Source organism: Bos javanicus, chromosome 16, assembly GCF_032452875.1.
Source record: "Bos javanicus breed banteng chromosome 16, ARS-OSU_banteng_1.0, whole genome shotgun sequence".
NCBI lineage: Eukaryota > Metazoa > Chordata > Mammalia > Artiodactyla > Bovidae > Bos > Bos javanicus.
Window position 1 is genome coordinate 21,799,328 of NC_083883.1, and position 21,040 is coordinate 21,820,367.

The following is a 21,040-nucleotide window of genomic DNA, read 5'->3' on the forward strand; positions in this document are numbered from 1 at the left end:
ATTTACAAAACAATTCCTCTTCATTTGGGACCCACTGGAAATGAAATCTTTTGGGCTTAGTTTGCACTGAGTATAATGTCTAAGAGAACGGCTCACTAATCATTTTCTTAAGCTAGTCCAAGTGAACAGAATAAAATTACAGCCCCATTATTTATATAAAGTTGGACTTTATCAGAGGAAATGACTTGATAAGCATTTTGTTTTTTCAGGTCATATTAGATTATGCTGAGCAATCTAAGACATATAATCAATCCAGAATCTGATATGCCCATTTTACACAAGACTATTTGGCCAAAGGTCAAGTTTGTTTGTTTGTCCACCTCCAGGCAACATTAAATATCCACTAAATGAGTCAGTTGCTGTTGCTGGTTTCCTTTAACACGAAGTTCTAATTAATTCAGAAAAAGGCCTTCCTAAAAAAACATATGTTTTAGAGCAAGGTCCTCGACCTCTGGGCATGGACTGGTACCTCCAGTCAGATCAGTGGCAGTATTAAATTAGAAATAAAGAACATAATAAATGTGATGTGCTTGAATCATTCCAAAACAATCCCCCCTAGGCCTCCCTCCCCAAGTCCATGGAAAACTGTCCTCTACAAAACCAGTCTTTGGTGCCATGAAGTTTGGGAACCACTGATCTGGAGTGAGGAAAATCAGATAATGTAGAAAACCTTGCAACTCAGTTTAAGGGTTTTTACGAATGTTTTTGGTTCAAGGTAGAAAAGTGAGGAAGCTGCCCTAGTTCTAAATTACCTCTCCTATGCCCTTGAAGAACTGACAAGTTGACAAATGGACAAAGGGCCTCAAAGGGCGTCAATAATGTAGAGGAAAGCATAGCAGGAGTTGAAGACCAAGAAAGCCCAGAAAACAAATGCCCCTCAGTAACCAACAACTATTTTGTCAATGGCTATTACTTTTTTGAAGCTTGTATTAAGCAATAACTACTATTCCCAGAAGAGAAAAATATAGCATGGAAAAACAACACAAGTGAATGTGTCAGTCGCCCAGTCGTGTGCAACTCTGTGCAACCCCATGGACTGTATCCCGCCAGGCTTCTCTGTCCATTGGATTTTCCAGGCAAGAATACTGGACTGGAGTGGGTAGCCATACCTTTCTCCAGAGGATCTTCCCAACCCAGGGATTGAACTTGCGTCTACGCTTGGCAGATTCTTTACCACTGAGACACCTGGGAAGTCCATATATCAAGGGCTAAATGTTGTAATTGATTTAACAAAATAGGATTCCTAAGAATTATCTAAAGCTTGACTAAGATTTCTGCTGCTTACAGGGATTTACAGATTTTCTTTCTTAAAGGTAATATTATTTGTTAAAATAAGTCTTAATCTCAGTCTAGTAACCTATGAAGAGATATATCTTCAATTTTCTCTATTTATGTATTTTAGGACAAGAAATTATGAGTAATTCTAACATTAAATGGTAACACTTGGGCTAACTTAGAAATTACTTGACCTATATGTGGTGGTGGTGGTGGTTTAGTTGCTAAGTTGTGTCCGACACTTGCGAACCCATGGACTGTAGCCCACTAGGCTCCTCTGTCCATGGAATTTTCCATGCAAGAACATTGGAGTGGGTTGCCGTTTCCTTCTCCATGACCTATCTGTATAAAACCATTAATCATAAGTAACCTTTTCTTTCTTTTAAAAGAGTAGCATGGGGTGGCAGGAAACTACCTTATTCTGAAACATGCAAATAATTAATTATAATGTTATATTGACACTGGACAATAAACATAGAATAGAAATCTCTAGAGGGAGAAAAAGGCTGGGAAGAAACTGTAAAGAACATGAGCTTTAACACTCAAAGCAAGAATTTGGAAGCTAAATTACACTACATTCATCAGTTATAGGACCTTGGACAAATTACTTATCTTTTGATTCTGTTTCTTCATCATAAAAATGGGTATAATGAGTACATTGTAAGGATTCTTGGAGGATAAGAATGAGTACTTAAGTGTGAGAGCAGTTACTTCATCTTGTAACAACCTCTACACACAAGAGGAAACTGTTACTGAAAAAAATCAAATCACTGTTCTTTTAAGATACAAACTATACTATGAACACTGAGTATATCATAATAAAAGCTAAGACCGTCAACCTTTCTGAATTCTTGAACCTCTCTGAATGATGGAAAGAGGGAAGATAATAGGCACTTGAAAAAAATCTTGCATGGAATTTCAAGAAATCCATGCACTTCCTTAAAGATTTTTGATTAAAAAAAAAAAAAACTCTTAGTTTAAAAAAAAAAAAAAAGTAATGCTGTGTTTGACCTATTCCTATCCTAATAATATACAGATACAAGAAAAGAAAAAAGAAAAGACAGGATATCATCCTTCTAAGTAAAGAGTCACAAGATTTGCCATCAAACAGAAAAACTCATTTCCCATGATGGGAGCAAAAGTTCTACTGACTTGCTCTCAACTGGAGGCACTGCTGGCAGCTGCTACTTTGTCATTTCTGTCACAGGGGAACCCTCAGAAACCCTGCCTTCCTCCTTACCCCACTGCCAACAAGACAAAAAACCAATCATACATGGAAGGCTTCAGAAAAAAAAAAAAATCGAATTCTATTTTCACATAGTGATTTTCTAACTCAACTTTCCAAACAGTGATTTAATAAGACTGCTCCTTCATTATTTAAATTTGAAGATCATTCTTTTGATTCTTTTTCTTCATTTAATGACCAGGAGTTACTCAAACTTTTTTCCTTACACTGTATTCACTTTCGAGATGTAAACCATTGAATAAAAAACTGCCTAAGTAAAAGAAAATCAAAGTCTAAAACAAAATAATTTAAAGTCTAAAAAAAAATTCATAATATGTTAATAATATTCATAGCATATAATAAACACATTTATGCAACCTTCTAATATTTGGGAAATGAGTCTCATGCATTGGTTATACATGGTGACTGCTCAATACTTTTGACTATATAACATATTCTGAATTCCTAGAATAGGAATGAGAATGAAGACCACTGAATATTAATTACAAGTACCTAAAATAATGCTTGACAGATAGATGTTTTAAAAAAAAGTCTAAGTAAAGAATCCGCCTGCCTATGCAGGAGACCTGGGTTTGATCCCTGGGTTGGGAAGATCCCCTGGAGGAGGAAATGGCAACCCACTCCAGAATTCTTGCCTAGGAAATCACATGGACACGGTCCATGCGGTTGCAAATTGTCGGACAAGACTGAGCAACTCAACAACAACTAGGTGAACAAATCAATCAAGGACTAAATGAATGAGCAAATAACAAGGAAAAATATGACCTCACTGAAAATTTGGACAATTCAGATTTCAAACTGAAATGGAAAACTGATTCAGACAAACCTAAGAATATGAAACTGACTCTAAAACAAACGGTCAGATTAAAAAAAAGCAGTTATTGCAAAGTAGTTTTCCAGAACTAAAGTTTTCACTATGCAGTTTTCCAGACCTAAAGAAAATAAGAATACCAAATAGAAATGAAATTATAGCAGAAAAGGTCCAGAATCAATATAGTTTATTTGTAATGGCTATTTTTAAAGCAAAGACACATAATGTGAAACAAATAGATACTACAGCTTGATACATCAATAATGATTTGATAGTTCCATTATCAATAATTAACTTTAAAAATCTGTGAGTTCAAACTTTAAAATCTTTCCAAAAAACTCAAAAGTTGACTTTTAAATAAAAATTACTAATAAAGTAAAAAGTAACAGCATGTCAAATTCTAAATGTGATTTATTTACTAAATAAATCAATTTTGAAAAGGCAGGTTAACATTTTAAGTACCGAAACAGATAGACCCTACTTTCTTTTTTTTTTTAATTGGAGGATAATTGCTTTACGATATTGTGATTTCGGCTATAAAACAACATGAATCAGCAACAGGTATATGTCCCCTCCCTCCTAAACACTCCCATCTCCCTTTCCATCCCACCCCTCTAGGCTATCACGGAGCACTGGGTTGAGCTCCCTGTGTCACACAGCAACTTCCCCCTAGCTCTCTACTTTATATACGGTAATGTATTTTCCATGCTGTTCTCTCAATTCATCCCACCCTCTCCTTCCCCGCTGTGTCCAGTCTGTTCTCTATGTCTGCATCTCCACTGCTGCCCTGCAAATACATTCATCTACAGTACCATCTTTCTAGATTCCATATGTGTGCATTAATATACAACATCTGTCTTTCTCTTTCTGACTTACTTCACTCTTCGACCCCACTTTCAAAAATGTGTATGAGGTGGCAGGAAGGGGAGAGAGACACTTCCAGCTATAAAGATTTTATAAAAATATGAACTATCAAGACTTACAAGAACAACTTGTACAAAAAACATATTTCCTGACGCACACACAATAATCATAGGATTTTTTTAACTGTATAAAGCTTTTCTTCCTTAGGCTTTTAACTTATAAAATATCAGTTCTACTTTTCAACAAAAGATTAAGAGAGAAATCCTCTACACTTACCCACGTGGTGCCTAAAAATTGAAAAACTAACCTAGACACTGGAGAAAAGGTTGAAGTCAAGGTGGGAGTTAACTACATCAGGCCTAGTTAACAAACCTGTGCGTATCCTTTCCAGTTTACATATTCCTTGTGATATGGTATCTCACTCAGACGCACAGGCAATATACTAGAATAACTAAGAATTTTTTTTTTTTTAGATATACTGGAAGTGTCCCTTCTCCAGGGGATTGTCCTAACCCAGGGATCAAACCCAGGTCTCCTGCATTGTAGGCGGATTCTTTACCAGCTGAGCCACAAGGGAAGCCCAGATATACTAGAATCATACTGCAAATATGATGCTTGGCTAACTTATTAATATTTAAACAATATCTGCTCCTGTCTTGCCATCTCTAAAATACAAAGAACAACAGCACCTATTTCAAAAGATTTATTGGGTTGACCAAAAAGTTTGTCCAGGTTTTCCGTAACACTGTAGAAAAATGCCCAAACTTCTTGGCAACCCAATACCTGAGATGACATATATATGCAAAAGCTGGTACCAATTAACTACACCAACTAAGTAGCATCCTGACTGGCACTGAGATGTCGACATTGGGATAAAACACACATGTATAGTACAGTCAATGTCTGATGAATGAATAAAAAAGAAAATTCCATTAAGAAAGTCTGAATAACAAGATAGTTGCACAGATAAACTAGAAAATACAGGATCCAAATTTCTGGAACACTCGTTCTGTCAAATCAGGGATAATTCAAGAATTTTATTCATATAAAAACACAAATAACATGCTAGGCACTATATTATACTCTGATGCCATAAGAAAGGATGTATTCCATCTCAAGTAAAATAGAGAACTGAAAGAAGTTTCTCTATATTACAAAAAGGATGTATATGTGTGTGTGTGTGTGTGTGTGTGTGTGTGTGTGTGTATGTATGTTCAGTCATGTTTGACTCTTGGTGACACACCTTGGGACTATAGCCCCCCAGGCTCCTCTATCCATGGAATTTTCCGGGCAAAAGTACTGGAGTGGGTTGCCATTTCCTACTCCAAAGGATCTTCCCTTACAAAGAGGTACCTGACCACGATTTGGATAGAAGGAGGAAGAGGAGTTTAAAAAGTCATATTTTTGCATTATATTGTCATCTATCCTACAAACCAGTATCACTACAGCAAGAGCAGACCAATCTATAGGGCACATTTTGTCTCCCCCTCTTAAAAAGATGCTGAATGGTGAAACATTAAGAAAGGTAATCTGGAGAGGGACTCCTGCTTGGGATGATAGGAATGTCCTGTATCTTGCTTTGTGTTGTGGTTACACTGTATATACAACTGCCAAAACTAAAAATACTAAGCACTTAAGAATTATGTGTTTTATTTTATGCTAATTACCATTAAAATAAAATGCTCATTTAAAAAAAAAAAGTGCTCCTTATTATTCTCACAGGAAAATGTATTTAAAAGGAGCATAACCAAGATAATGATTATAATTCCCTGTGCTATAACTTGTATCCTTGTTGCTTATCTATTGTGTACATAGTAGCTTGTATCTCAATCTCATACCCCTAATTTGCCCCATCTCCATTATTTTGTAATAATGTTTAAAGAAGTACAATCTGTAAAAATATTGAATCACAGTGCTGAACAGCTAAAACTAATACAATATTGTAAGTTAACGATATTTCAACTAAAAAAAAAATTTCAAAGGAGCATAACCAAGTCTATTCATTATAAAATTAACTACAGAAAGATCTGATCTCATTCAAAACATTCTAAGCAAGATATTCTTTTTTCAATGATAGGTGATGCAAAAGAAATTCTTGGAGATCACTGACTACTAGAATCCCTCAGATTCTCATTTGTTGCGGAATCTAGGAATGGACTGACACATTTCAGCTGCATTTCACGTGTTGTTCAACTTTATGGTTTGAGAACGTCAGTGGAAATTTTGTTTCACTGCTCGTCTTGGGTATACTTGGAGGAAAACGTCTTGTGAGAAACACAGGAGTAGAAATAGTTTTCAACTAGAAATCCAAAACCCAGCTTCCAGCTCTAGGGCTAAAGGCTGCATGGAAACACGGAACAAGTCCCTTAACCATTCTGTGCCTGTGATAATCTCCTATCACAGGGCCTTCATAAGGATAAAACGTAGCAATTTGTGAAAGAACTCTGCCAAGTCAAAGCAGTTTATTATTCTAAAGTGGTTTAGCGGTGTAACACTGCAGTCGAACCCTAAATTTAACCCTGACATTTTAAGTTCTCAGGGGACATCCAATGCACATCTCATTTGAACTAGAATGGCACGTTCAAGGGACAGAAACTGGTAGGTTACGCCTACTCCAAAAAAAGAGGGGTAGGAAGGCAGTCTCCTCCACTTCTAAACTTCCAGAAGTCTAGATTTCTGGGAACTGATCTTCGAAAACACCTGGTACAATCTTGCAAATTTAAAAAGGAAAATGAGGAAATAATGCCTATAGTAAGATAGATTCTTCTGTAATCCTCGTCTTGTCAACAGTCAACGAAGAAATGAATTGCTCCGGGCGTACAGAAAGCTTTCCTCCTACATTATTGTGGCGTAGTAGACAAGCAATCAGCAAGCATTGACTGTATTCCTTCGCAAATCTTTAGCACACACTTCCACGCCTTCCTTAAACTGCGTCCATCCCAGGAACGAAAAGAGAGCAAGGCCTAAAGGTCTTCAGATCATCCATCACAACTCCCTCCCCCTTCTATTCCAGGTCCAGCGGGCCCCGGCCATCACACCCTTTCCGGATCGCCCATCCCCAGGGCGGCCAGCCTCACCAGCTGTTCCCGGCGGCTGGAGCTCCGATCGGTTGGCGCCCGGCGGCCCCGAACATTAACGACACCCAAGAGCCTGGCCTCGAGGCTCAGGCCCGAGAACAGACTCCAACTACCGCACCACCAGCGACTTCCCAGGAGCAGTTCAGCATTTTGAGCTGAGCTTCCGGAAGCCGACAGCAGGCGGAAAACGGAAGCTCGGAGCAACCATTAGTTCCCCTCCCCACCTCCACTGCTTCTTTCTCTGAAAATCTCCTCTTTTTTCCTCATAGAAGGGAGAGGGGTCAATAATTTGAAATCTTTAATTAGCAAAATTTCTTAGTTTTTCTTTCTGGTGTTTCGGACACTGAAAGAGTGTTGGAGGAAAAAAATGTGAAGTCAACGAAAGTTGAATCCCGGGGATCGGCGGAATGGTTTAGCCCGGTTGCCTAGGAGACCGAGAGTGACTCCGGAGGTGCAGCGGGCAGGCGGAGGCTATGGCCACGTTAGCCAGGCTGCAAGCCCGGTCGAAGAGCATAGCACAGCAATATTACTACAGGAACAGGTAGGGTATCAGTTAGGGGAGCGCGAAAAGGCCTGGCTTCACCCCCATCCCGTTACTCCTCAGCAGGAACGTCCTGTGAATTCATTGCGTAATTGAGTACCCCTCACTTCTCTTCCTCGTTGGTAGTCTGCAAACAGAACCACGAATTTTTGAAAGTAGTGTTAGCATACAGGGGGATTCCCGATGCAGGGGGCCATGGTTATCATCTGGAGATAATTTAAGTAAAATTCCAGTAGAAATAAAATTGTACGATAAGTGTTTTCCTTTGACATCATCACGCCACAATGGGATGAAACCTGTGTCCTCTTATGGAAAGTTTGATGGCCTCACGGGGCTCACCCTGTCTCCTTAGCTGGGTGAGCTCGGAGTGTCCCCCATCTACCTCTATTATGTCACGAATGTCGCTGAACTCAACTGTTCTATGACTCACTTGTCTTCCCAGAGTGGCAGTATGTAAACTATTCTGACAGGATAATCAATACCAATTTGTTAAGAGGGCTGAAGAAGACACTGGCGGCCCTATCCATCTCTCTACACCTAAACATCCTACAAAAGGTTCCTTTGAACAATGGTCTTCTGGAAGCAATGCCTCAGGACATTTTCTAAGCTAAGAGAAGTTCCAAAAAAGTGAAAAGGACATTGGTAGAATATAGTGACATACCAGACCAATAGAAAATATGCTAAGAAGACAATCTTGCTGAGCTGTTCTTATTCTAACATTTAACTCACCTAATACATTCTTGGGCTTCCCTTGTGGCTCAGCTGGTAAAGAATACACCTGCAATGCGGGAGACCTGGGTTCAGTCCCTGGGTAGGAAAGATCCCTTGGCAAAGGGAAAGGCTACACACTCCAGTATTCTGGCCTGGAGAATTTATTATTAATATTAATATTTTCAATATGAATGAAAGTCTTTAAAGAAGGAATTGAAATGCCCAAGTTTGTCTAGTTAAAAGAAAAAAGAACAAGGTATTGAATAGCAAAGAAGAAAAACGCATATAAAATGTTAACATATGAAAAAATCAACAGGTAATTTTCTTAAGAAATTGTTTTCTTTTTCCCCTGTGTTATTGACCAGATCAGTTCTTTGCACACTGTGTACATCAGAATCACCCGAGGGTCTTGGTAAAATGCAGACTGATTCTCTGGGTCTCAGTTTTGGCCAGCATGTCTGCATTTCTCACATAGGTTCCTGTCAGGCCCCATTTTGCATAAGAAGGGAGACATTGTAAAAAAAAAAAAAATGGTGTATGAGCCTATCATTTAATTCATAAACATCTGTACAAGTTGTATGTTTATTCCTTCTTTATACAAGGCAAGGAAAATGAGATTCAGCCAGATTAGTAATTTGTATGAAGTCATACAGCTAAGTCTCAAAACCAAAAGCCCAACTCTAAGGCCTATGATCTTCACTACCACCCTAGCCAAGATTTTCTTTGCACCACACTGGTTTTGATGAATTAAGGGGCAAAAAGCACCAAAATCCAGAAGTCCAAACGGTCTAAGCACATGGTTGGCCAAATCTATTATCATATAGGCAACAGAGCGGGAAGAAACCATTTTAATTCTTCTTGGCTTGTTTTAATGTTTTCCTTCTCAGTTGGTAACAAGACAGTGACAAGCATGTTTAACAGCTGACACCAAATTGCCTCTGAAGTTAAAACACGACTTTGTTGGGAAAAATAAACTATGACTAAGTGCTTAGATTAGCACCTAAATCCTCCAGGGCCTGGGTGTCCACTGAGGAAGAGATGAGCTTCTTTGCCTAACAGAGGGGAAAGATTTGGAACTCCAAGAAGTGAGGTGTATGGTGCCTGCTAAGTTGCTTCAGTCATGTCTGACTCTGTGCAACTCTATGGACTGTGGCTCACCAGGTTCCTCTGTCGATGGGATTCTCCAGGCAAGAATACTGGAGTGGGTTGCCATGCCTTCCTCCAGGGATCTTCCCCCACACAGGGATCCAACTGTGTCTTTTATATTTCCTTCATTGGTAGGCTGGTTCTTTACCACTAGCGCCACCTGGGAGAAGTATGGTAGTAGCTGATACAATGAGAAAGCTAGGGGTATGGAAAGATACGTGCATTATCAGACCCCCCGCCCAAGCCCTCTGGGAAGTTGCTCCACAAGAAATGTTTTGTGGGTGTTCATATTTGGTGGTTTACTCATCAAAGAGGCTAAAAATCCTGTCTAGGATGTTACTGGGCAGCAAGAAGATAATACCCAGTTGTTATATGTCTAAGTATTGGCCTTTTTTTTTTTTCAACTTTCAAATTACTTCCTAGTTTCATTTCTCGTCTTCCAAACTACTGAGATTTCTTTGTGACTTATTGATCATTTATACTGTCCTATTTGTGGAAAAAAAGAGTTTGGGATATGTTCATTAATCATAGTTCATTTCCCCCATATCCTTATTTAATGTGTCAAATACTAAAAGGAATGAGTTCAAAATGTCCCACTTCCACTGAATTCCACTGAGTTTCCACTGTGTGGTATCTTTTTTATGTCATATTATTTAGATTATATATGTATTCTAGTGCATCTATCTTCATTATTGGCTCTCTCTTTTTTTTGTTTTTTTGGATGTGCAAAATGTTACACCTTTGAATCCCACTTGCAGTTGTTAAAAATTGTTTTTATTATTTCTTTAAGCAAATTTAATGCAGTAACATACAACTTGTAACATCAGTATTGAGCCGCCTTGATCGGATACGAGTTAATCATATTGTTTTGTGTATTTCTCTTTGCAAGCAGAACATTTTAAGGTTTTAAATAATTAGAATCCAGGAAATTTGTGATGGGTTAAGTTAGTTTCTTTTTTTTAATTTAATTTTTCATTTTATGTTGGAGTATCATTGATTTACAATGTTGTGTTAGTTTCTAGTGTACAGCGAAGTGATTCAGCTATACATATACACACATATTAATATAAAGCCATCACCCTATGTTAAGCTACTTTGTAATTCTTGTCCTCTGTCATGAGTTTTCATGTATAAGCTATATTTTATTTTATTTTAGATTTTAACATTATTCAGAAGAAACTTATTTTTTAACATGAACATTTCTTATGAGGAGTTAATGCACTCTACTTAGATTCTCAGTACTCTTTATGGATTAACTATTCACTGATTAATTAAATACTGACAGAGCACCTACTATGTGCTAAGGACTGTTCCATGTATTCAGGATATAGCAGTGAACAAAAAAGTCATGAGGTAAACAGAACATAAATAAACTTACGTATAATATTTTATCTTAGGGTGATTATAATAGCAAAGAATAAAGCAGGGTAGGCAAGAAGTGAACTAAATATGCTGTTTTAAATAGAGTGGGCTGATGAGGCTCCTCTGATCAGGAGATATTTGAACAGAGTCCTAATAAAAGTGAATGAGCAGGCCTACTAGGTAGAGATCTAAGAGATGTTACAGCCTTCAGGAGCTGTAACATTAACTGCTATACCCCTGTTGTCAGAAGCCTGCATATATGTGTTGCAAAGCAGTGTTGGAGGTCAGATCATGTGGGGCTTTTAAGCCACAGTAAAGATACTGGATTCTACCCTGATTAAGGTAGGAGGTCATGGGGATTTTCGATAGAGGAGTGACTTGATCTGACTCTGTCTATAAAGAAAACTTGGACTTATTTTTAAATTGGATAAAGCATTTTTATTTGTTTTCTTTTTTTTTTCTTCTGCTTTCCTTCTCCAATTACATCATTTATTAGTTTAACTCTTTGTGAACTCTTTTGCTTGTTATGAAAACTTCAGTCGAATTTGCTTATATAAAAAAAATAACATTTGAAATAGTTTGGAACTGTATGTGGGCTTCCCTAGTGACTCAGACAGTAAAAGAATCTGCCTGCAATGCAGGAGACCCAGGGTTGATCTCTGAGTCAGGAAGATCCCATGGAGAAGGGAATGGCTACCCACTCCAGTTTATAGTTTTCTAAGGATATATAAGCAGAAATTAACCTAATAGATGTCAAAACATCTTTTAATTAATTTAGCGATAGGGAAAAGTATGTGTAGGGGAATATAGAGAAAGCAGGTGCTCAGGAAGAGGGCTGGAAGTTTGGTAGAGACACTATAGTGACCAGGTGGTCAACTGTCAAATTTCCAGGTCTCTCACCCTCTTAAATGGGGCATGGGGAATGCATGAGGCTAGAGAGGAGAGAGTAAAAAGAGAAATAAATGGGATTGAATATATGCTATGTGCTGAGAACTCTGTATAATACTTTCACAAATATTATGTTGATTTCCACAATAATCATATGACGTGATTTTATTTTTCCTACTTTACAATGGAGGAAAATGAAATCTTTAAAGTGTAAATTACTTGTTCAGTAAGAACAAAGATCTAATGAAGTCTGATCTATCTCAGTCCAAAGTTATACTTGGATTGCTTGCTGTTTAGTCGCTCAGTTGTGTCCAACTCTTTTGTGGCCCCATGGATTGTAGCCCGCCAGGCTCCTCTGTCCATGGAATTTCCCAGGCAAGAACACTAGAGTAGGTTGCCATTTTCTTCTCCAGGGGATCTTCCCAACCCAGGAATTGAACTCATGTCTCCTGCATTGCAGGCAGATTCTTTACTGTTGAGCCATCAGGGAAGCCATGCTTGGAGTCTGGGGACTTTAATTCAAGTCCCAGCATGGAAGTAAGTACATCAAATACATAAAGCCTAACCTGCCTTTCTAAGGTCAGCTTGAGGAAAGGAAAACACCTGATATGGCAAGTACTCTCCAGTACAAGGCCAGTGATTAGAGTGGACTTCATTACCTTGTGTCAACCTGAAGTATGATGTTCTTTAAGTTGACCTGATTCTGGAATCCACTCTTCCCATGAACTTAATTTGTTTCTAACTGCAACATAGTCAAAGGTTCCTGACTGCCTTCTTAGGCTGATTACTTGGTTTGGTGTCCTTTTCTTTGGACAATCATTTTGGTCCTAGTAACCTAAATGGATAATAGCGTAATCAGATAGACATGAGTTCCTTCCTCTGATTCTAATTAATTGCTGGTTGTTTCTGTTCAGTTATACTCTGTTATGACCAGTGACATTTAGCAAGGCTTCTGCCAAGTATGCAAGAAGGATTTATGCCAGCATGCAGGAAGAGTTAAAATCCTATTCTGTGTCACTTTAGACTTAAATTTAAGCTCTTACCTGACTTAAACACTTTTGATATCAGTTTTCTCATCTGTGAAAGAGACAATAAAACCTATTGACATGTCAGCTAAGAAGACTAAATAATTGGCAGATTAATTAACACCCAGTAAATTCATAATATTATAGGCAGTCACAACAGGAGGACAAAGGATAAAAAGATCTACTCAGGATATATGATCAAAGGATCATATGATCTAAGATCAAAGTAGATCAAAGGATATATGATCTACTCAGTGGGTATAAAAAAGGCAGTTGATAAATTTAGTATCTATTTCCGAGTATTTGTCCTTTCTTTATAAAGATTCTTAACATTTTGATATATACATTTAATGAAGTACATAAACTATAAGTGTTTTGCTCAATAACTTTTACATTAATGTATATCTGTGTAACCGTCACTCAGATAAAGTTCTTAAGTGTTTGAAAATGTTTGTAAATGAGAAATAAAAGGAAATGTGCTTAGTAATAAAGAATATGTTTCTAAAACCAATAGCCAACATCTTGTGTATGGATGAAATACAATATAGATTTCATTCAAAAGCAAGAGAAAAATGCATATTGATTCTACTATTTGAAATAGAACTTTTTTTTCTGGAAATAGTAGTCAATACTGTAATAAAAGAAAAAAATGAGTAAGTATTGAAAGGGAAGGAATAAAAGTTGATTACAGATCATGAAATTATACAACTGAGAAGATGTAAAATAATCCTTTAAAAAACCATCTTGTAAATAAGATGAATTTGGTAAAGTGTCAGAAAACAAATTTTTAAAAAATCAGAAATTTGTCTTGGTACCAGCAGTAACTAAATGGACTTAATATCAGACTAAAATGTTTCAAATGAAAGATCAGTGAATTTGAAGATATACCTAATATGTATTACTGGGTAGAGTGTTCTATAAATGTCAATTAGATTAGGTTGGCTGATAAATGTTCATGTTTTGACAGCTGTCTTATCAATTATTCAGAGAGACATGTTGCAATTCCCCACTATAATTTCCAAACTAAATTTGTCTATTTCCCCTTTTAGTTTTGTCAGGTTTTACTTCATGTATTTTAAAGTTATACTATTAGTTGTATATGCCTTTAAAAATATCAAATCTGCTTGATAAATGAACATTTTTATCATTATAAGATGGTTCTCCTTATACATCATAATTTTCCTTATTCTTGAGTATACTTTAAATATTAAAAATATATTTTAAACTATGAAAAGTATTTGAAGAATTTAAAACATTATTGAGATGCCTTTCTTTTATGTGTGTGTGTGTGTATACAATCTCAAACTTACATTAAACTTACAATACGGTATAGAGAGACTTCTTACAAAAACTAAATATGGCAGAAAGCCAAGAAGAACTAAAGAGCCTCTTAATGAAAGTGAAAGAAGAGAGTGAAAAGGGTGGCTTAAAACTCAACATTCAGAAAACTAAGATCATGGCATCTGGTCCCATCGCTTCATGGCAAATAGATGGGGAAACAGTGGAAACAGTGAGAAACTTTATTTTTGGGGGCTCCAAAATTGCTGCAGATAGTGACTGCAGCCATGAAATTCAAAGACGCTTGCTCCTTGGAAGAAAAGTTATGACCAACCTAGATAGCATATTAAAAAGCAGAGACATCACTTTGCCAACAAAGGTCCGTCTAGTCAAAGCTATGGTTTTTCCACTAGTCACGTATGGGTGTGAGAGTTGGACCATAAAGAAAGCTGAGTGCCACAGAATTGATGCTCTTGAACTGTGGTGTTGGAGAAGACTCTTGAGAGTCCCTTGGACTGCAAGGAGATCCAACCAGTCCATCCTAAAGTCCTGAATATTCATTGGAAGGACTGATGCTGAAGCTGAAGCTCCAATATTTTGGCCACCTGATGTGAAGAACTGACTCATTTGAAAAGACCCTGATGCTGGAAAGATTGAAGGCGGGAGGAGAAGGGGATGACAGAGTATGAGATGGCTGGATGGCATCACCGACTCAATGGACATGAGTTTGAGTAAACTCCAGGAGTTAGCAATGGACAGGGTAGCCTGGCATGCTGAGTCCATGGGGTCGCAAAGAGTCGAACACGACTGAGTGACTGAACTGAACTGACTGAAATCGGAGTAGGTTGCAATCTGATAGCCCATTGCCTTCCAAATTCTTTTTCCACATAAGTACATTTTCTATATAATCACAGTACTACCATCAAAATCAAGAAATTAACGTTCATACACTTCTACCATCCAATCTTCAGACTCCATTCAAGCTTTGCCAATTGTCCCAATAGTGTTATTTATAGCAAAAATTCTTGTTTTGTCTCTTCAGTTATCTTTAATATAGAATATTTTCTCAGATTTTCTTCAGTTTTCATGACTTTGCCACCTGTGAAGATCACAGGTCAGTTATTTTGTGGAATTTCCTTCAGTTTAGGTTTGTCTAATTTTTCCTCCAGTAGATTCAGGGTATGTACCTATGGCAGAAATATCACAGAAATGATGCTGGAGTCTTCTTAGTACATCTACCAGGTACTGTATCATCTTGATTCATCCAGTTACTGATAGAGAGACATTTGGATAATGTCATTAAGATTTTGTCTGCTAGGCTTCTCCACTGTGAGATTCTTTTTTTTTTTTTTTTGTAATAGGTATTTTTTAAAAGCAATTGATTTGAGGCTATGAATGTATTCTGTTCCTCTTCTAACTTTCAATTTCCTTATTTTCTTATTTATATCATTATGGACACGTGATCCTATTTTAATCCATGGGTTAGACCCCATTACCCTTACCTATCTTTATGCTAGCATTATCCCAGATTTGTCTAATGGGAGCCACTTCCTTTTGTGTCCTGCTCATGGTAATATTCTCCTGCTTTCTGACACACAAAAAAACGTCGAGGCTAAGCTTTTACTTTTCCTGTCGCAACCCTGGGGTTATCTCATTTTTTCAAGGACCTCTTGTTTCTTTCAGTAGATGCCTGTGTCGTTGGGTGTTGCTGTTCTCAGGCCTTGTCACGTGGACAGAGCTAGAAAATATGTGTATGCATGCATTGGCACAGAGTTTACATCTATACTTTATCTAGAAGTCTAGGTGTTGATCGATCTATCCATTAACCCATCCATGTGGCTATTGAAATCCATGAGTTTATGTTAACAATTCTGTTTCAAATCCAGCACTACAGAGTTTGTTCTAGTATTTTTGCCCCTTTTCTAACAGAAACCTGGCTCGTTATTTTTAACATATTCACTTATTTGAATAATCCCTCTGTGTATAATCAAACTCCTGTCACTGTAACTACTTCCTCTTTTAGGGATACCACCTTTAATTCTGTGTGAGGGTTTCCTGTCTGTGCTGAACTGCCGGTTCCCAGCTAACTCAGATACCTTTTCATCACTCTTGGTCTCTGATTCCCTGTGCAGGTGACCTTCCAACTGTACACTGTTTTCACCCTTCCTCAACACCCTAAAGCCACGCCTCTTCTCCATGGGAACACTCTCCTTACTCAGATGGGACATTGTACCCCAGGCTGACCCTCTGTGTGGATGCCCATTGTACCCCACATAGGCTCTGATACTCCATGCTGAGCCATGGGGTCCTCCTATTCCCCCCACCCCACCCCACAAAGATCTTTGCTTTCCTTGCCCACTGCTGATTTCTTTAGTGAAGTGAGAAGGAGGAGGAAGAAAAGTAAATATAAAAAATTTTTAAAGTACGCTAACATGTATAAATCTACATGACAAGCTATGATAATTCCTACTTGATGATCTAATGCTACACACTCCTGACAGTCCAGTTATTAGAACTCCCACTGCTTTCACTACAGAGGGCCATGAATTCGATCCCTGATTGGGAACTAAGATCCTGCATGCCATGCAGCTGGAAAAAAATTGCTTATGTATTAGCAACCCCTGATTCATTGGACTGTGAGGTAATAATAGTAACAAGAGCTGTAATGAAAACTATTAATGAAAGTGAAAAAAAAATCTGCCTGCAATGTGGGAGACCTAGGTTCAATCCCTGGGTCAAGAAGATTCTCTGGAGAAGGGAATGGTTACCCTCTCCAATATTCTTGTTTGGAGAATTCCATGGACAGAGGAGCCTGATGGGCTACAGTCAATGGTCACAAAGAGTCAGACATGACTGAGTGACTAACTCTTAAACACACTGCCTGGCAATCCAGTTGTTAGGACTCTGAGTTTCCACTGCTTTCACTATGGGGGGAGAGGGGTGCCAGGGGGCAAAATCTCAATCCCTGGTTGGGGAATTAAGATCCTGTATGCCATGCAGCCAGAAAAATAAATAAATAAATAATGCCAGTGTGTTTGTAACCTATGATTCATTGAACTTGTACCATCTAAAATGTCCTATTTCTCATCATCCAGTAGTAACTGACCTTTTATTAGAAACATAGGTAATAATCAGAATCCAAAGTAGAAAATAAGCATAATTCCTGCATTTAAGGAGTTTGAAATCCTTAAGACCCAATAGTGAAGTGATATGGAAAAAATAATCATTTTGGACATCAATATGTCTTATAACCATGCCATGTCTTACCTGCTGCTCAGTCATGTGAGACTCTTTGTGAACCCATGGACTGTAGCCCACGAGGCTCCTCTGTCTGTGGGGTTTTCTAGGCAAGAATACTGGAGTAGGTTGACAGCTAATACTGGAATTTTATTCCTAATGTCTGAAATAGCTACAAGTTAAATGACAATAAGAAGCAAAGGGTATTGGGTTTTTAGTCTAGCATTTATTCAACAGCTAAGGTCAGACTAAGCATAGTATTTTGATGTGTAAAATGCAGATTTTTTGCATATTAAGGAAAAATATTTAATCACACATTTTTTTCATTTTTTAATTATTGTCAGTTATTTTCTGGCCACTAATGATATATATGCACATAGTGTTATACAGGGTTATAATACTTATTTCTAGTTGATGATGAAGTGACTGGAAACTTCCCACTTTTTCTCAGTGTTTTATTAGATTCCTGGTAATGCTTTTGGTCTTTCATCATTATTAATTCATTTAGTATTCATTGTGATAATACTGATCATAATAAATTTATTTCAAATTCATTTAGATGTCATATTTTATTCACAGCTATAGGATTTTCATTGTAATTTGGAACTAATTAATATACCATTAAAATAAAGTGTTACCCACATTTTTCATTTTAAACATAAAATGTCTAGCAGTTCATGACATATTGTATGAGTATGCAGCATCCCAGTGGTAACCCAAGTATCTGTAAATTTCATTTTTAAGCAGTTAAAAAATGGCAACAGAAAAATGTGTGTAGAAGTCAAATTTCAGCCCATAACTTAAAATTTAGCACAAAGCTAACTACTAGTTATTTCAAAGCATTTCCCTTTAATTTAATGTATGGTTCTTATTAGTATATATATATATATATACTTTTAATTAAATGGCTGTTTTAAAAACGCAGAGATTTTTAATAACTCCAAAAAGAAATTATTTAATCTTCCTTTTGACTAAGTATTATATGTTAACATTATTACTGGGAGAGTTTAAAAAGCATAAACTCAAGACAGATAATGTGATTGCTTATCTTATGTGATAATTACATGTAAGGGGTAAGCTCAAACTAATATATTAGTTGAAAAAAGTATTAGGCATATCTGTATACCGTATACTTTTTCTCTCTCCTTTGTAAAGGATGTCAGCTGTTTATTGCTGGTGAAGGAGAGAATAATGTTTTCATTAATTTCATTAATAGAGTACAGTTTACCTTTGAACTAAATGGGTTTGAACTACCCAGGTCCACTTATATTCAGATATTTTTTTCAACAGATGCGTTCTACAATAATGCACAGTCCCCAATTGTTTGAATGCTGGGAATGATTGAAGGTGGGAGGAGAAGGGGACGACAGAGGATGAGATGGTTGGATGGCATCACCGACTCAGTGGACATGAGTTTGAATAAGCTCCGGAAGTTGGTGATGGACAGGGAAGCTTGGCATGCTGCAGTCCATGGGGTCACAGAGGTGGACACGACTGAGTGACTGAACTGAACTGCGGGTATTTGGGCTGATGTAAGATTATGCATAGGATTTTTGACTGAGTGGGGTGTTGGTGCCCTGAACAGCCTCATTATCAAGGGTCAACCAGATTTACTATAGGCATTTGAAATATTAAAGGCTCAGAATCTAGAAAAATGGTACTGATAACCTATTTGCAGAGCAGGAATAGAGACAGAGATGTAGAGAACAGACCTGTGGACATGGAAACAGGGGAAGGAGAGGGTAGGGTGAATTGAGAGAGTAGTATTGATGTATATACACTACCATCTATAAAGTAAATTGCTAGTGAATAGCCACTATATAGCATAGGGAGCTCAGCTCGATGCTTTGTGATGACTTAGAAGGGTGCAATTGGGGGGTGCGCTGGGAGGGGAACTCTAGAGGGTGGGGATATATGTATACATATAGCTGATTCATGTTGTCATATAGCAGAAACGAGCACAACAATGTAAAGCAGTTATTTTCCAATAAAAAATTTTAATGGTAAAAAGGGTTAAATAACCATGAAAAACCATTTTATCTATTATCATGAATTTGACTTTATATCAGCCTTTTTGAATAAATGTTTCTTTCCTTATCTTCTTTACCCTCTGTCTTCTTTGAATTGCCTGCTCTACTAGACATTGTGTTACTTTATCTTCTCTATTTTTGCCCTAAATGACATTTTTATTTCCTGTACTAGAATAGAATATTGACTAGGATAAAAATGTTAAAAGAAAAATGAAAGATTCCTTCTAACCCTGAAACCCCATGAAATAGTGGCCTTGTTTTCATGACTGATTGATGGCATTTGACACTGTTTAATCATGATCTCCTTTCTTGATGCTCTTCCAGTAACTTCTAGGGAACTGTAAAATACTTATGTCTTTTATTTGGGCCTTATGTTTTTTCCTGTTGTTTGACATCTTTCACTATAAATTTTTTTGAACCAAAGACCATTACATTTTGGAGATATGTGATGCCAAGGCCTCAGTGATAGTATTCAGGGAATCTAATATCCCTTTGTATTGTACACAGAACTCTGAAAACTAGTTAAGAACTTTGCCTTCTGCCTTGACTTCAGTTATTACTTATCTTATCTTCCTTCCTTCCTTCTTTTTTTCCTTTCTCTGTCCTTCCACGGACATTAGTTTAGCTTCTCCTATGAATCAGATACTTTAATATATGTTGGGATACAGATAAAATAAAAGGTGAGCCTTTCTCTCAAGAAGATAAATATTATGATTAGTATACAGAAGAATTTTCAGAGTACTATAAAGATACATCCCTTTGGAAGTTGTAGTTGCAAAAGTCATTTCAAGAACAGGGTATAGTTTTGTGATAGCTTGAAGGCAAGAGAGCACATGGCCTATTCTGGGAACTATAGGAATAGAATGGCTCTGTCATAGGATTGAAGTGGTAAAAGAAGACATGGGAGATGAAGTCCGAGGCCGGGTGGATGAACTATGACATCCTAAGAACCTTAGACGTCATTCAGAAGATTTAGGGGTGTTTTGTGGGATTGCCACAAAAGGGTTTTATGAAAAAATTGACTTTGATTTGATTAGATCAGGTTTTAGAAAGACCATTCAAACAGTGGCTGGAAGGATGGAACAGAGTAGAAAACTAGTGCCTAGGAAACAATGGTTTTGCAAGAAGCTAATCTTTAAAAGGTAAAGACACAAACTAATGCAGAGAATTGGTCTTGCAGTTTCTGACTGATTGAATAATATTGTCATTCATGAGAAATGGCTTGCAGAAAAAGTTGGCGTAAAGCTCAACATTCAGAAAACTAAGATCATCCCATCACTTCATGGGAAATAGATGGGGAAACAGTGGAAACAGTGTCAGACTTTATTTTTGGGGGCTCCAAAATCACTGCAGATGGTGATTGCGGCCATGAAATTAAAAGACGCTTACTCCTTGGAAGGAAAGTTATGACCAACCTAGATAGCATATTCAAAAGCAGAGACATTACTTTGCCAACAAAGGTCCGTCTAGTCAAGGCTATGGTTTTTCCAGTGGTCGTGTATGGATGTGAGAGTTGGTCTGTGAAGAAAGCTGAGTGCCGAAGAACTGA

At 37.4% G+C, this 21,040-nt stretch overlaps 2 protein-coding genes across 10 annotated transcripts in view; one reads left to right on the forward strand and one right to left on the reverse strand.

Moving 5' to 3' along the window:
• Nucleotides 1-7,452, reverse strand: part of GPATCH2 (G-patch domain containing 2) — a 194,183-nt gene extending 186,731 nt beyond the window's left edge. For 4 of the 5 annotated variants that reach the window (XM_061382203.1, XM_061382202.1, XM_061382204.1 and 1 more), the window contains exon 1: nucleotides 7,274-7,452. In XM_061382203.1, coding sequence (XP_061238187.1) covers nucleotides 7,274-7,329 — 56 coding nt within the window. In that variant the 5' untranslated portion in view covers nucleotides 7,330-7,452. The remainder of the gene's footprint in view (nucleotides 1-7,273) is intronic. The other variant, XM_061382207.1, reaches the window with a different exon arrangement.
• A 60-nt stretch (nucleotides 7,453-7,512) lies between these two features.
• SPATA17 (spermatogenesis associated 17) overlaps nucleotides 7,513-21,040 on the forward strand; it is a 243,061-nt gene continuing 229,533 nt past the window's right edge. For 3 of the 5 annotated variants that reach the window (XR_009729880.1, XM_061382209.1, XM_061382210.1), the window contains exon 1: nucleotides 7,659-7,814. Coding sequence is in view for 3 of the 5 variants with exons in the window: in XM_061382209.1 (XP_061238193.1) it covers nucleotides 7,747-7,814 (68 nt within the window). In the remaining 2 variants the exon portion in view is untranslated. Of the gene's footprint in view, nucleotides 7,815-21,040 lie in introns of all 5 variants that reach the window. The other 2 variants (XM_061382208.1, XM_061382211.1) reach the window with 2 other exon arrangements.